We start from the raw sequence: 16,180 nt of genomic DNA, 5'->3' as shown, positions 1-16,180 counted from the left end.
TTCTATGAATCAGAATCTCTGTATTCTCCTCCGCTTGACTCACATGTGTATTGATCTTGCCGTTCTCATTGGTCATGCTGTCTCTATGGTGGAGATTCGCAAACGGCTTGACTGCCCCCCAGGACTCGAGGTACTGCGTCATGCGGACAGATGCCCTCATCTTGGCCCCGTCCAACAGGGGCCGAAGGCGGCAGGGGAGCAGCGGACTTCGTTTCTCTGCCTAAGTGAGAAAAAAATAGTAAGATTTAAGACAATGGAAACTCAAGACACAAAAAGAATATGTATATTATTGGATTATTGGTGTATATTATTCTAATAGAATGTCAACAATAATCTGGATCAAATTGAAATGAAAATGTAAATAAATGTTTGCACGTCTGGTGGACCCATAGCGTTATTCGTTTTTTAAATCAATACAGACATAAATATTTATGTAAAATATGTTTAATTTAATATGATTAATTAATCCCAAGTACCAAATTTCATGTTTAATTTATACCAATTAAAATAAACATAAATTGATCATATTTGTCGTTTATCTCTGCCAAATCACATTTATAAAAAAGGTGCCATTTGTTTTTTGTTTATATTTATTTTATTTTATCATCTTATTTTATCTTATCTTATCGTATTTTATAATCTTATTTTCTCATCTCATCTCATCTCATCTCATCTCATCTCATCCTATTTTATAAGGTGCCATTTGTTTTTTGTTTATATTTATTTTATTTTATTTTATCACCTATCTATCTTATTTTATCTTAATCTCATCCTATCCTGTCCTGTCATATATAATATAACATAAAAAATAACATCTTTTTGTATTAAACAGAAAGACAACAGAGAGACCTTAACTCCACACAAGGGTTGAAGATCTTTTATTAGACCACGCAGAAATACAGAATTCATGAAATTATGATAAAAATGAGGGCTCGCATAGATAGATAATCAGCATGTGCAGTATATTTATATAATTCCGTCTTTCTAAAGTCCAACGCAGTTCTACCTTTCGCCATCATGACTAAAAAAAACATTTACTGGAGTCAAAAACTGCATACGCAAATAGGCATTAGCCAAAGTGTATAAAAAAAGACAACAACTAACCAAACAAGCGAAAAGCCCTCCAAACTCTAATCTGGTAATGATAATGGAAGTGTGGTGGGTGGCAGTGGGCTGTTATGTTTGAGCTGAGAGGCTCAAAAAGAGCAGAAAATAAATGTATGAGTCTCTTATGAGAAAACATTGCTGCTTTTGTTACCTCAGGCCAATCCGTTGTGGAAAAGTAAATGACGTACTGGATAAATACAAGAATTGGCGTTGTTATTTGAATAGTATATGGTGCCAGGCATTATAATATCTGTGGGCTGTAAAGCCCACACACATCTGAAGAGATGAATATTTTGGAATCTTCTGGGTCTTGATGCTTGGATCTGTGCTCTGTGTTGAACTACAGCAGTAAATTGAACAGGAGTTTTGATAAGCAGCTCAGTCGTGATTGTCAAATATGGCTACAAAGTCAAATTAGCTTATTTACAAAGTGTAAATAGACTAATTTACATAATTGGTGCTCAGGGTGAATTTAAATGTAATGACAAAATAATATATCTGCTTCAGTTGAAACTTGTTATGTGATTTATCAACAGTAATACAAAAGGAACAAATATTTGGATATGATTATGTTTACCCACTTGCGCAATATAAACAAGTAAATATACAATATAACAAACACCTGAAATTAAGTATAAATCAACTTGTTGAAGCTGTACGTCATGTCATGTTTTACCTTCGGGTTGATGACTAGGTACGTGATGATGCCATGCTCTTTCAGGTAGGAGTCTCGGCTCTGTCCGTTCCCCTGCTCGACTTCGTATGCCCCGTTCAAATGTTCCAGCGTAACAGAGGAGATGTGAACTCGCCTGGAGAGGAGCACACAAACATCACAATGAAAGAACACTTCATGAAAACAGGTGCATAACAAGTAGTTCGCACATTTTCCAACGCTCGCCGAGACAATGAAGTTACGATAAGAAAAAATGAACTGTCCTATACAAAGAGGAGTTATGTTATAGCTGCTTTTTTCATTGTATTATGTGTTAATCAACAAAACACTCACAAGCACAAAAGCACATTCATTGTTACTCTCAACAAAGCTTTTCTATTAACGTCAAGAACACTTCATGAGGACAGAAGCACTTGTAGCGAATATGTGAAAATCACGAAATGGGGAAAAACAAAAGTCATATGCCTGAGGCTGATCTTACCCAGGTACACCTCCTGCCTCCATGTGATTGGCCAGGGTGACGTCATGCGACCAAACATCATACTGCCATTTCTGGAGGCCAATCACGCCGCAGAGAACATTCCCAGAATGCACTCCGACGCGCATGTTAATGTCAACCCCGGTGGCGTCCCTCACCTTTCTAAAATAACACATAAACTACTAGTCAAAAGTTTGGACGTGGTATATTTTTCATATTTTTTACGTTTTAAAATGTAATTCTGAAATAACACAAAAGAGAAATTATGTAACCAAAAAATGCTTGCCAAAACAAGTCTGTCTTGTATTTTAGCGTGTTTAGAAACACAAACAAGTTTTCTTCCTGTCATAAAAACACATTTCAATCTCTCCATACTAAAAAAAAAACACGTGGTATATTTCACACACATAACTCTGCAGAACACCAGTAATATTTATAGCCAACTAAATATCAGAAAGTGCCAGGACTGTTGCAGTAAGAGTTGCTTCATGAGGGAGTGTGTCTGGTGTCTATGTTCATTCAGCACACAGACCATTCTGGACATCATCCAGATAAAGCTGTGTGAATGTAAGAAGGTCCATTCTTCGATCAGCATTAAATTATACTGCTGGTTTTGCTTTAGGTATAAAGCATGGCTTTGCAGAAGCATCACATGTTCGTGCATACTTCAGTCGGTAGAGCATTGTGTTAGCATGGCATAGGTCATGGTTTTATCTTGAGGAAACACACACAGTGAATAAAACATTGTATAGCTTGAATGCACTGTGAGTCAGTTTGAATAAAAGTGTCTGCAAGGTGCATAAATGTACTATTTAACATATGCAACACCAATTCAAGATATTCGAGCCAAGCTGGTTTGGAATGAAACTTTTAAAAGTTGCATAATGTTCGTAGGTAAAGGTCCAGTGTGTAATTTTTTGGAGGAAGGGTCCTCTTGCATGGAATTCGCCAAAATCTAAAAAATCTAAAAAAAAAAAAATGTTGTTTCTACAGTAGCCCTAAACGGACAAACTGCTCTATAGAGCGCATTTGTAAATACGTAATCTCCTTCGGCAAAGAAGTGAAAATGTGACGACATCTTAGTACTGTGTCAGCCACCGTAGTGCTTTGAAATGGAGGGAGGAGGGGTGGAGTGAGCCGTTGGTTGCAATTCACAACCTCACCACTAGATGTCGCTAAAACTTATACACCGGTCCTTTAAGTCATCTATTTACTTAAATAAAAAATACTACTAAATTTGGCAGTTAACCATCAGCCAACACCTATGACCTCTTTCCAATCGAAAGGTACACACTATAGATAGTTTTAAATTAGACAATATAAACTAACGTTACTGCACATGTGAGCGTGTTCGTGGACTGCCCTTAACTTCCCGTACACATTCGCAAACAATAGAGTGCCTGTAGATTATTTCTGATAACAAGCAAAAGAAACCGAAAAGAACCGTTACTTGGCTAAACTTGTCTCTCCAAAATTTTGAATTTAGACTGTGATACCAAGCTCAACCACTAGATGTCAATGTACCATACAGTTTCTTTCAAACTACAAGACATATTAAACAAATCGTTATTTAATAAAATTATTATACAATAAAATAACAATATAAATTAATAACATAAACTAAATAATAATATAAATAGTTATATTATTAGACACTAGCCAAACACAGACCAGAAGTTAACTGCAGTCCAGGCGCACGCTTCTAATGAAACGGTCTATACATAAATACATCTTTTTGGCGAGCACTTGCTTGAAATCCTGTACTAACTGTATACTTGGGAAAAAAAAGAATCTCGCCTCGGGCACAAAGTGAGCCGTCGCTGCCCCTGGCGCCTCTTCAGAAAGGTGTGTGTGTTTCTGACAGATCATTTCAGTGTGTCACACAGCATTCCTCTCTCGTTTTTTGAGAATACAAATACGACATTGGTGAGTACTCAATTACCCCCTCAAATGGATTTGTGTGTGTATGGCTGCGTGAAAGTGGGAGACGGTGTGGCATCTAAACATGTGTGGCGCTCAGAATTTGGGCAAAAGAATGAAGAAAGGGTGAGAAAGGGAATGAAGAAAGGGAGCAGAACTTTGTTTTTTGTATTAATATGGAGGATCTACAGGGGTTCCTGCAAAGGCTCCTCACATTGTTTTGAGATAGTTATGCTATGGTTAGAGCTGCCTATCTTGAACATGTTTTACTATGCATAGATGCTACATGTAAGTGGCACCCAAAGCATGTGTTTATCCAGATTTTCAAAGCAACTAAAATGTACACAGAATCACAACTGTGGAAAACAACGCTTCATATGCTGAAATTTTCCCTTGTGTGCACAGTAGAGGAAAAAGTTGATTGTCAAGCTGAAATCCATGACTTTGGCCTCTATCAGCTTCTCGGTTTGAAACATAAAAATTCCACGTTGATACAAGTTGGAGTTAAAGTCAAATTAAGTGATATTGACATTACCCCCAAAATCGTACCTGACAGCTAAGCTTGTCATTATATGAAACTATCTGACAGCATACCGCAATTGACCAGAACTGATCTGAATGAAATACAGGGCAGTGTAATAAAAGGTGATCTGTGTTTGAGAAAAGTCCTCTTTTACTTGATGGCCTCACACATATCCAGCCCCATCTTCACACAGTTCTTAGCGTGGTCGTTCAAAGGGTCAGGCAGCCCAGATACGCAGTAATAACAGTCACCCAGGATCTTGATCCGCATGCAGTCATTGTCCTACAAAGAAATAATTAAAAAGCAACCTAGATGTTAAAATGTTAGACATACTTCATTGAATTGACATACATACCAACAGAAACAAACAAACATGTGATGGCTGAGTCAATTTCTCCAAAACCCAACTGTCAGAAATAAGATTTGAACCCACACCTCCATTTGGAGACTAGAATTCTCATAACCTGAGAAGTTCAAACATACTTGAGTCTGGCGCCTTACGTTTTGGAAGCCTGATCAGCAATGCCATTAATGCGGCTAAATTGCTAGTAGCATGCTTCAAATTGGCACATTCAGTCATTGTGGCCGATAGCAGTGTTTACATGGAACACATTTTTTTATGACTCCAATATATGCACGCGTTACCTCCGTGTTTAACACAAGAACCCTCGTCAGTTTCCGGTTGGGGAGACTTAAAGCGGAGAGAAATAGAAAACTGAGAAAATAGTTGAAGTCCCCGTGAACCGGAAGTCACGATGGTTTTTACTTCCGCGTTTTGACACATTTCCGAGTGAAAAGGAATTTCAAAGGAGAAAATGAGCCACCCAAGTGACTTGCATTTTTCACTGCGAATTGATTGGATATGTAAAAACAGCTGTTGCATTGATTTTTAAATGAAGCAGACAGCAGACTGACAGTTGAAGGGGAGGAGCTAACGGATGCTCCGGCAAAGCCATCTAGTTTACGTCATTTCAGGGCGGAAGTGCATTTTCAGATTTTAACTGAAGATTATGAAGGTACATGAATTTTGAAAAGGAAATGACCCACATTGATAAGATATTTACTATAGACGCTGCAATATTTCATGAAAAAATAAGAATCGTCATTTTTAATTTCACTGGGACTTTAAATTTAGCAGATGCTGCACACAGCAGTGGTATAAAAGTGCTGTTCTACCTTATTCGAAATGATAGTTTCATAAGTTTACATGTCATTATAACATTAAGTAAACACAAATAAATATATGTATATAAAGCAAACAAGCATCAACAAAATTAGCCGTGGCTGTTTTAGTGACTATCGTTCCTGTAGTAGCACAGAACTCTATACGATTGGCAGAAGTAATCGAGGGTTCTGAGCATATTCCCCGGAAATACATCATAGAGCTCATAACATTTGGCGAGAAGAGCGATTTGTACCAATGTATCTGCAATACATGTATACAACAAACCCCATCAAATGTAATGGCTGAAACACGTTAAGTTCATCCCTCTAAAAGCCTATTGTCAAAAGTGGGATTTGAACCCAAGCCTTCATTGGGACACTAGAATTCTCACAATCTGAGAAGGCCAAATGTTACTGAGTCTGGCACCATATGCCGCTCGGCCATTCTGACACAATAAACCAGGAGTTTCCAACCCTGCTCCTGGAGAGATACTCTCTGTAGAGTTCACCTCCAACCTCTTTCTGCTAGAACAGTTTCATTTTTTTGGTTATCTAAGAACTAATAGTCATTAAAAGTGTCTAAATTGTTTATGGAGCTACTGTACCATATGCAGGGCCGGGCCAGCCCCTGTTGGTGCCCTAGGCAAGATTTTAGATTGCGCCCATACTATACAAAATAAATAAATAAAAAAATCTGAAAATTAACTTTTTTTAAAAGCAAAATTCATATTTATTTTATTATAACATGAATTGTGATCAACATAAATAGGAAGTAAATAAAAAACAACTAAAAAATATTTGTAATAAAAATGTTTCTAATTACGTACTCATTGTTTGAAAATAACGCTGAAAATAAAATAAAACTTTCTCAATAATACTGTAGTTGAAAAATAGAGCTATTAAATCGAATATTTGATTATTATTATTATTTAGATAAAGGTCAATGAGAACGTTTTTTTTACATTTTGTAAAGCTATGCGCAAATGCTGTAGGGACACAAATAAAAGCTTATTGTATCGTTTTGGATTTTCTTAAATAATGGCATGGGATTCGGACTTAAAACAGGCATTGAGTCCAGAATGGGAAGCAAACGCTTTAACCACAAAGCCACAGTCTAACTTAAGTAATGAACAGACCACACTATCTGGTCTCCGTTACACGTGCATAATTAAGGCGTTAAGATTATCAATCATAGTTAATCATAATCATGATGTAAGAAGATGTTCACATGTCGCGTTTTTGCGCTCTCGTCTGGCGCCCCTCTGGTCATTATGCGCCCTAGGCAACTGCCTATGTCACCTATGTCATGGCTCTGCTTCATTTAGTCATGTTTTTCTTGGTCCTGTAGCAGAGCCATGACAAAGCCTTTGGTTATGTGTGGAGAGAAACATATTATTGTCCTTTTGACAATAATATACGTTCTCTCCAGTGTCTCGTCATTGGCCCCGCCCCTCTCGTTTCCTGTATTGTCTCCGTCTCGTGTCTTATGTTCCACACCTGCCCTCGCTCGTTATCCCTCGTTTGTCTTCCATAAATATACCCTCATGTTTCTTTGTCATGTTACTCGTGGATTACGTTGTGTATGTGTGTCCGTTCGTGCCCCAGTCATCTCGAAGTGAGTGTTCTCTGTGCCTATGTATTGTGTTTTAATGTGCTTGTTCCCTGCCTGTTATTAGATGTTGTGTCGTGTCATAGTTTAATTATTTTGTCCTATTGTTTTTGCCCCACCGAGGGAAGTGTTTTGATTTCAGTTTTTTTACCTTAGTCATGTCCTTGTTACCCCCTCGTGGGTGTTTTGTTTCTGTTCATTGTTTGTTGTAATAAATCTGTTAACCCCTTCATTGCCACTGCCTGCCTGCAATTGGGTTCTCTTTCCACGTCAGCCGTGACAGAATCCACGAGCCAAACTAAGAACCCAGCGGGCGGCATGGAGTTGGATGAGGCGTATAGGAGCCGCCAGACTCATGTCCTGTTTGGCTTCCGCCAGAGGGGGACCCCTGTGAAGGACTTCGCCATGGACTTACTGTCCACCGCGCGCTACTCAGGGTTCACCGAGGCAGAGTTGAAGGTAATCTTCAACAGCTGCCTCGATGCACCCTTTGAGCCAGCTGAGATGCGCCGGTTGAGACACCTGGGCTTCGCGGACCATGTCGAACTCGCGATGAATCGTGAGGAGCCCAGGGGAATGTCCATGGCGGAGCATCTCACGGGGCTGGCGGCTATCCCTGAGGACGGTCCCCTGCAGATCGGGGTTGTGGGTATCACCACGCCATCCTCCTCATCCTCGGCAGCTTCTCCATCGTCCACCAGCCTCGTTGGCAAGCGGGGGAGGCGAGCGTCTTGGGGATCCACCTCCGAGGAGTCCCAGCCGGAGCCAGCCGTGCCTTTTACCTCCTTCCATCACCCGACCACCAGCCGGGTGGCTCGGCGGAAGAAGAAGAGGCAGCGGCGGGCAGCGTGGACTCCAACCCAGCCGGTGCAGCCGGCGTCCAGTCCGGTGCAGCCGATGTCCAGTCCGGTGTCCAGTCTTGTGTCCAGCCCAATGTCCAGTCTTGTGTCCAGTCCGGTGCAGCCGGCGTCCAGTCCGGTGATCCAGCCGGCGTCCAGTCCGGTGATCCAGCCGGCCTTCCAGCCGGTACATCAGCCGGCCTTCCAGCCGGTACATCAGCCGGCCTTCCAGTCGGTACATCAGCCGGCCTTCCAGCCGGTACATCAGTCGGTACATCAGCCGGCCTTCCAGCCGGTACATTAGCCAGCCTTCCAGTCGGTACATCAGCCGGTACATCAGCCGGTACATCAGCCGGCCTTCCAGCCGGCGTCCAGTTGGCCTTCCAGCCGGCGTCAAGCCCTGTCCAGCCGGCCTTCCAGCCGGCGTCAAGCCCTGTCCAGCCGGCCTTCCAGTCGGCGTCAAGCCCTGTCCAGCCGGCCTTCCAGCCGGGTCCCAGCCTTGTCGGCAGCGGTCCCCCCCAGGACTTCCCCCACAGAATCCCCCAGGACTCCGCGCCCTCGAGCGCAGCCGGGGATTAAGACTGTTCCCCCCATGAACTCTTTTGTTCCCCCATCCCCCCTTCCATGTTTGTTGTTTTTATTGTCCCACCCAAGTCCCTTTGTTATTCTTGCTTGTCTGCCTCTGATTTTGTTTTGTCTGTTTTGGTCACTGTCTCAGTCTGCCTTGTCTCGTCCGTCTACCCCTTGGTGAGCACCTGGAGGTGCTCATTAAAGGGGGGGGGGCTTCTGTCATGGCTCTGCTTCATTTAGTCATGTTTTTCTTGGTCCTGTAGCAGAGCCATGACAAAGCCTTTGGTTATGTGTGGAGAGAAACATATTATTGTCCTTTTGACAATAATATACGTTCTCTCCAGTGTCTCGTCATTGGCCCCGCCCCTCTCGTTTCCTGTATTGTCTCCGTCTCGTGTCTTATGTTCCACACCTGCCCTCGCTCGTTATCCCTCGTTTGTCTTCCCTAAATATACCCTCATGTTTCTTTGTCTTGTTGCTCGTGGATTACGTTGTGTATGTGTGTCCGTTCGTGCCCCAGTCATCTCGAAGTGAGTGTTCTCTGTGCCTATGTATTGTGTTTTAATGTGCTTGTTCCCTGCCTGTTATTAGATGTTGTGTCGTGTCATAGTTTAATTATTTTGTCCTATTGTTTTTGCCCCACCGAGGGAAGTGTTTTGTTTTCAGTTTTTTTACCTTAGTCGTGTCCTTGTTACCCCCTCGTGGGTGTTTTGTTTCTGTTCATTGTTTGTTGTAATAAATCTGTTAACCCCTTCATTGCCACTGCCTGCCTGCAATTGGGTTCTTTCCACGTCAGCCGTGACAGCCTATGCAACGGGCCGGCCCTGACCGTATGTGACATTATTTTATTATGTCTGTCAATATATACTATACCTTGGCTATCTGGTCAAATTTGCCAAAGAGCTCATTCAGCATGTAGACCAGTTCTCCAGGTGAACAGTCACTGGCTAGACGGGTAAATCCAACTATGTCAGCATACAGTATGCTGCAGAAAATATGAGAAAACTCATGAGTGCTGTGCGAACTGGTATGGAGCATCAAATTAGCATTTTAATGCAATGGCACACTTTATTTTCATTAAAAACATGTGATCTAATACGGCCAATGGGTGTGCAGCCCAAAAAGGAATATTATTCTTTTCGGTGAAATTAAGTCTGAATTGCACCTGAAACTCAACTGTGGCACTAGTGTAACAACACCAAGATCAAGGTGTTCAATTCCTTGGGAATATTATATTTTGATAAATGTCACCGTGGTTTTGTGTTCATTCAGCCAATGAGTGCCAGTGTTGTTTGGTTCCCAACATTCTTCAAAATATCTACTTTTGTGTTCTGAAGAAGAAAGCCATGCATGTTTGGAATTACATGAGAGTAAACAAATGTTAAAATCATATTTTTTTATTTTTGTGTGAACTATCCCTTAACTATTCATTACACACTGACTTCAACGTGTAAGAGTAAATGACTGAGTTCAGACGCAACATCATTTTTTTGGCTTTTGATGTGTGAAATAAAATGGAGTTGTGCTGTATATGGGAAAACATCTGTGTGTCAGATATGGATTGCAGCCTATCTGCACAAAGCCTTATGAATATTATGCAGATGCCCTCTTCGCTGTTCTTCAATCAGTGAGATCGAGCAGGTCTCTCATCAGCCTGCCTCAAAAATGACAAACATATTAAAGGGGAGAAAGAAGCGCTTTGAAAGAGATCGCTTTGAACAGGATTCCATGTCCTTCAGTGCAACAAAAGAAATCACATTTACTGTACGTCGGATGAGGTGCCTCTTCAGTATTTTACCCTGTTTGGCTGAAGATTGTGTTTGTTTTTACATTTTGATAGAATCTAGTCTCTTATAGATACGACTCAATAGGACTTGCTTGTATTCCGCACATATAAATTATATGGCTGTCTAATGTGTGTCAGCTGAGCACACAGATACAGTTTGTATGTATTCATATTGTACAGTAAGTCCTACCTCACATTGGTGTGTCTCTGTACGTAGAGGTTGTGGAAGTTGTTGGTGTTTTCTATCTGGCCAAAGTTTGGCCCCTTTAACCTCTGGATGATCTCGTCCTTCATCACTCTTGCAATGTGGGCGGGGAGCAGCGACAGCAAAAGGCGTTCCTATTGGTTAAAAACAGACGTGTGTTAGTCATGCATTAACTTACATGAGTGCAATAATATGTAAACGTGATATGACATTTTAAAGAACAGTATGCTAAATTAATGCCACATGACTGGGTAACGCTTTAGATTACAGCCCGCAATGTACTATACCATGTAATTAAACAGAATTGTAAGTTGTAACAATAATGTACCTTGACAGTACGTATCTGTATCTGAACAATATGCAAAATTTGGGGAATAAAGAGTCGTACCTCCTTGTTCCATTTGGCTACAGGGTATGTACAGTAAATATATACAAATATGTAGTGTAGATGACTAGATGTACATCATCGTTACAATTTGTTGCCCAACAAATTCTGTTTAATTACGCGATACATTGAGGGCTGTAATCTAAAGCGTTACCCTTAATTCTTGTCACATGACATTCCAAACAATGAGAATGCAGATAGTACACATCATACAGTATGTAGTTTACTGCAGACAAAAATAAGTTCAGATTTTCTGACAAAATTAGCCCTAATTTTTGCACTGTTCTGAACACCTGTTCACTGATGATGATTGGACTGCTGGAGTGTAAGTAATAGAGAATTTGAGAAAAACAAGTGAGGTAGAAGAACAGATTGACTCACGACAGTGTGACAGATGTCTCAAGTCTCTAATGATGTACAATTAGGAAAAGCCTTCAAACTGTGATAGTGATTGTAAAAGAAACATGATTCTACAAATGTGCACAGATGTGTAGCTTTCCAGCCGGTTCTGAAATTAAACTACTGTCTTAGGGCCTGATCAGACAGAAAGCGTCTTTTGCTGTGAGAAGCGAATCTTTTGAATTGTTTTCAGTTGGCAGGGAGCGTTTTGCGCGCTGCTTATGCACGCCGGGCGCCTCGCGTTTCTGCCGCCTGCTGCGCCTCGCGTTTTAGGCAGAGCGCTCTGAGCGCCAGAAGTTGAAAAAAACTCAACTCTGAGCACAAAAGCGCTTGATGTCATGTGCGCTTTTTTCCATTGTCTAATCGGATGAGTGGAGAGGCGGGGCTTCCCTTGTCGCAATGCTCGGAACGCCTGGAGACATGGAGGAGAAACGTGTTGTGGCTGTTTCGGGTTACCTAGCAACATACAAAAAACGCTGCGCGCTGCTGTTTTCAAAGAGTCACCAAAAGAGCAGCGCGGAGCGCCTAGCTTTTTCGAACATGAAAAGCGCGTTCTGTGTGATCGTACCCTTACGGTCTAGACTTTTTCCACATTGTAGCTACTTAATGGGTTAACATCTATAACCTTGGGTTTTTGTAGACTGGAATCAGCCTGAAATTTAGCTGAGCACATTATAAGTCTGTCTCAATGTGAAATACAGTAAAACAAACATTAGTACCATCAATGTTAGATGGCTTCACGCCAGTAAAAGCTAACATATGTGTCACCAAATGTACTTCTGGAGCTTGAGGCCTCACATGGTCTATTTTCCATTTAGGTAAAAGTTGATTTTTCTTACTGTTTCTTGTCAAACATTGTGGCTCTGGCTTGTATGTGATGTTCTTCATTTATAAATCCCTTCGGATAAAAGCATCTGCTTAATGACTAAATGAAATGTCAACGTCTATATTTATCATGTACGGTAATTACAGTGGGTCCAAAACTCTAGACACAACAACGTTATTTTTTAATGAAGATAAAGCTGATAGAAAATAAATTTGTATGTGGATTGTTATAATGGGAAACGAGGACTAATCATTCTCAGCACATCCGGCTGTTATTTTAGTTTAAAACAGGAACACGTAAGATGGAAGTGGTTTTAAATTAGACTCAAATAATGTATCGTTGTCAAAAATGATGAGTGTGGTGTTGTGTCTTTAGGAAGTGATGTCATTATGTGAAATAATCATGAGGTTATTTGCCTATACAGTAAAAAAAGGGAAGTGCAGACGTGCAGAAATATTCATTTTAATTTTAGTAGTGGCTACTAAAAAATGTTTATGTTTTATGCAGTATGCTGTATATAATTGGATATAATTTAAATAATTTGAAAGAGAATCTGAATGACATGACCTCTGTAAAAATGTAATGATTTTAATATTTCAAAGGGAACACTCGCATTGTAAAATGAGGCATGTTGTTAATTACGCTGATGGTCTATGCTGAACTAATGTTCTGATTGTAATGACCAACCAGTGAGCAGCCCTGCAGGAGGTAAATGATTAATCAGTCCAGCGTGATTCCCAATACAGCAGAGACAACTGACAGCTGATGAACTGCCTGATGAGCTCCATTCTCACTCCTGATCACAGCACACAGAACATACAAATCACATCACCAGTGTTGGGTAAATTACTCTGAAAAAGTAAATAATTACTAGTTACTAATTACATATTCAATAGTGTAATTAGATTACTGTACAAATTACTCTCTCCAAAAAGTATTTAATTATGTTGGCTTGACAGAGCCAACATACTGATCTTGTATCTAAGCTTCTTCTTCTTCTTCTTCTTCTTCTTCTTCTTCTTCTTCTTCTTCTTCTTCTTCTTCTTCTTCTGATCCCCAAAATTTCTGACTGCTACTCCTCCTAGAGCTTTCAAACTACATCCACCAAACTTTCCACAAACCTTCAGTCTGGTCTGACTTGAGTTGTTATATCTTTTCTAACTGATCCGGGTCTGGTTTTCGAAAACCGGACTCTCAAAACCACCTAATTTACCATAGACTTAACATTGCGACAAACTTTGACAGCTCATAACTCAAAGCGAGGATATCGTAGAAACTTGCGAGTTACCATGTTTGAAGAAGATGCCAGGCTCTATAAGAACTTACCTCACAATGGGGTGTAAGTTGCACCCCTGGAGCGTAAGAGACCCCCAAAGTTCCCCATTGACTTATAGTGGGACAGGAAACAAGCCCATATAAGGCATCATAACTGTCCCATGTAAAATAACTTCGCAGTACAACCACTTAGAGACAAGGGGGTGGGCTCATTTTACTCAAGCAACCAAGCAGTGTCCCAGGAACTTCCTTAAGCTACGAAGCCACGCCCATAGCAACCATTTACAGCAACCTAGCAACCGCTCCCATAGACTCCCATTATAAAAACTCCAGATGGATATCTTTGCAACACAGTGTCGTAGAGACAAGGGGGTGGGCTCATTTGGCTCAGGCAACCAATCAGTATCCCTGAAACTTCATTAAGCTACGAAGCCACGCCCATAGCAACAAAACAGGTTAGCCTAGCAACCGTTTAGCAAAACCTATATCTCTGCATCAGAACATCATAGAGACACGGGGGTTGGTTTGTTTCACTCATAGCTTAGAGTATAATCAAGTGCAGATGCCAAGCCACGCCCATAGCAACCAAACAGGTTAGCCTAGCAACCGATTAGCAATATGTATATCTCTGCATCAGAACATCATAGAGACACAGGGGTTGGTTCGGTTCACTCATAGGTTAGAGTATTATCAATTGCAGATGCCAAGCCACGCCCATAGCAACCAAACAGGTTAGCCTAGCAACCGTTTAGCAAAACCTATATCTCTGCTTCAGAACATCGTAGAGACACGGGTTGGTTCGTTTCACTCATAGGTTAGAGTATTATCAATTGCAGATCCAAGCCACGCCCATAGCAACCAAACAGGTTAGCCTAGCAACCGTTTAGCAATACCTATATCTCTGCATCAGAACATCATAGAGACACGGGTTGGTTCGTTTCACTCATAGGTTAGAGTATTATCAATTGCAGATGCCAAGCCACGCCCATAGCAACCAAACAGGTTAGCCTACAACCATTTAGCTAACCTATATCTCTGCATCAGAACATCATAGAGACACAGGGGTTGGTTCGTTTCACTCATAGCTTAGAGTATTATCAATTGCAGATGCCAAGCCACGCCCATAGCAACCAAACAGGTTAGCCTAGCAACCGTTTAGCAAACCATATCTCTGCATAGACATCGTAGAGACATGGGGTTGGTTCGTTTACTTGGCTTGAGATTATCAATTGCAGATGCTAAGCCATGCCCATAGCAACCAAACAGGTTAGCCTAGCAACCGTTTAGCAAAACCTATATCTCTGCATCAGAACATCGTAGAGACATGGGGGTTGGTTCGTTTTACCTGTGGCTTGGAGCATTATCAATTGGCAGATGCTAAGCCACGCCCATAGCAACCAAACAGGTTAGCCTAGCAAACGTTTAGCAAAACTTATAATTCTGCAACAGAACATCATAGAGACACGAGAGTTGGTTCGTTTCACTCATAGCTTAGAGCATCATCAATTGGCATACACCAAGCCACGCCCATAGCAACCAAACAGGTTAGCCTAGCAACCGTTTATCAAAACCTATATCTCTGCATCAGGACATGGTAGAGACACGGGAGTTGGTTCATTTCACTCATAGCTTAGAGTATGATCAATTGCAGATGCCAAGCCACGCCCATAGCAACCAAACAGGTTAGCCTAGCAACCATTTAGCTACACCTATATCTCTGCATCAGAACATCGTAGAGACACAGGGGTTGGTTCGTTTCACTCATAGCTTAGAGTATCATCAACTGGCAGATTCTAAGCCACGCCCATAGCAACCAAACAGGCTAGCCTAGCAACCGTTTTGCAATACCTATATCTCTGCATCAGAACATCGTAGAGAAATGGGGTTTGGTTCGTTTCACTTATGGCTCAAAGTATTATCAGTTGCCAGCTACCAGGCCACGCCCATAGCAACCAAACACATGACCTTAGCAACCATTTAGCAGGACCAATATCTCTGCTTTAGAGCATTGTAGAGACATGTGGGTTGGCTCGCTTCACTTGTGGCTCAAAGTATTATCAGTTGCCAGCTGCAAAGCCACGCCCATAGCAACCAAACCAATGACCTTAGCAACCGTGTAGTCAGACCTACAGTATATCTCTGCATCAGAACAATGAGAACAAAGTTTTACGATAAGTTTTACGATATTTCAAACTCTTCAGGACAGGCTTTGCCAAGCCAACATAAAGTTTGTACTCAAACTTTACTTTCTAGTTACTTATTACTAATTACTTTCTATATCCTACATCAATCTGCTAAATGACTAAATGTAAACCTTGGTTAGAATTGATTCAAGGATAGACATGAAACGGCTATTTTAGTTCATTCAAATAAATAATATAAAACAACAGTATTATTAAGTAGTATTATTAACAGACCAAC

The 16,180-nt window shown here is 41.0% G+C and overlaps 1 protein-coding gene across 3 annotated transcripts in view; it reads right to left on the bottom strand.

Annotated features, from left to right (window-relative positions):
- The window catches only part of adcy2b (adenylate cyclase 2b (brain)), a 113,180-nt gene that overhangs the window by 16,930 nt on the left and 80,070 nt on the right, over window positions 1–16,180 (bottom strand). For all 3 annotated transcript variants that reach the window (XM_057354239.1, XM_057354240.1, XM_057354241.1), the window contains exons 5-10: window positions 10,860–11,008; window positions 9,757–9,868; window positions 4,856–4,983; window positions 2,262–2,420; window positions 1,784–1,916; window positions 44–220 (exon numbers count right to left, since the gene is read on the bottom strand). In XM_057354239.1, coding sequence (XP_057210222.1) covers window positions 44–220; window positions 1,784–1,916; window positions 2,262–2,420; window positions 4,856–4,983; window positions 9,757–9,868; window positions 10,860–11,008 — 858 coding nt within the window. The remainder of the gene's footprint in view (window positions 1–43; window positions 221–1,783; window positions 1,917–2,261; window positions 2,421–4,855; window positions 4,984–9,756; window positions 9,869–10,859; window positions 11,009–16,180) is intronic.

Source organism: Triplophysa rosa, linkage group LG16 (genome assembly GCF_024868665.1).
Source record: "Triplophysa rosa linkage group LG16, Trosa_1v2, whole genome shotgun sequence".
In the NCBI taxonomy this organism is placed as follows: Eukaryota; Metazoa; Chordata; class Actinopteri; order Cypriniformes; family Nemacheilidae; genus Triplophysa; species Triplophysa rosa.
The sequence above is the reverse complement of the archived record's forward strand: the minus strand, read 5'-3'. Positions and strand labels throughout refer to the sequence as shown.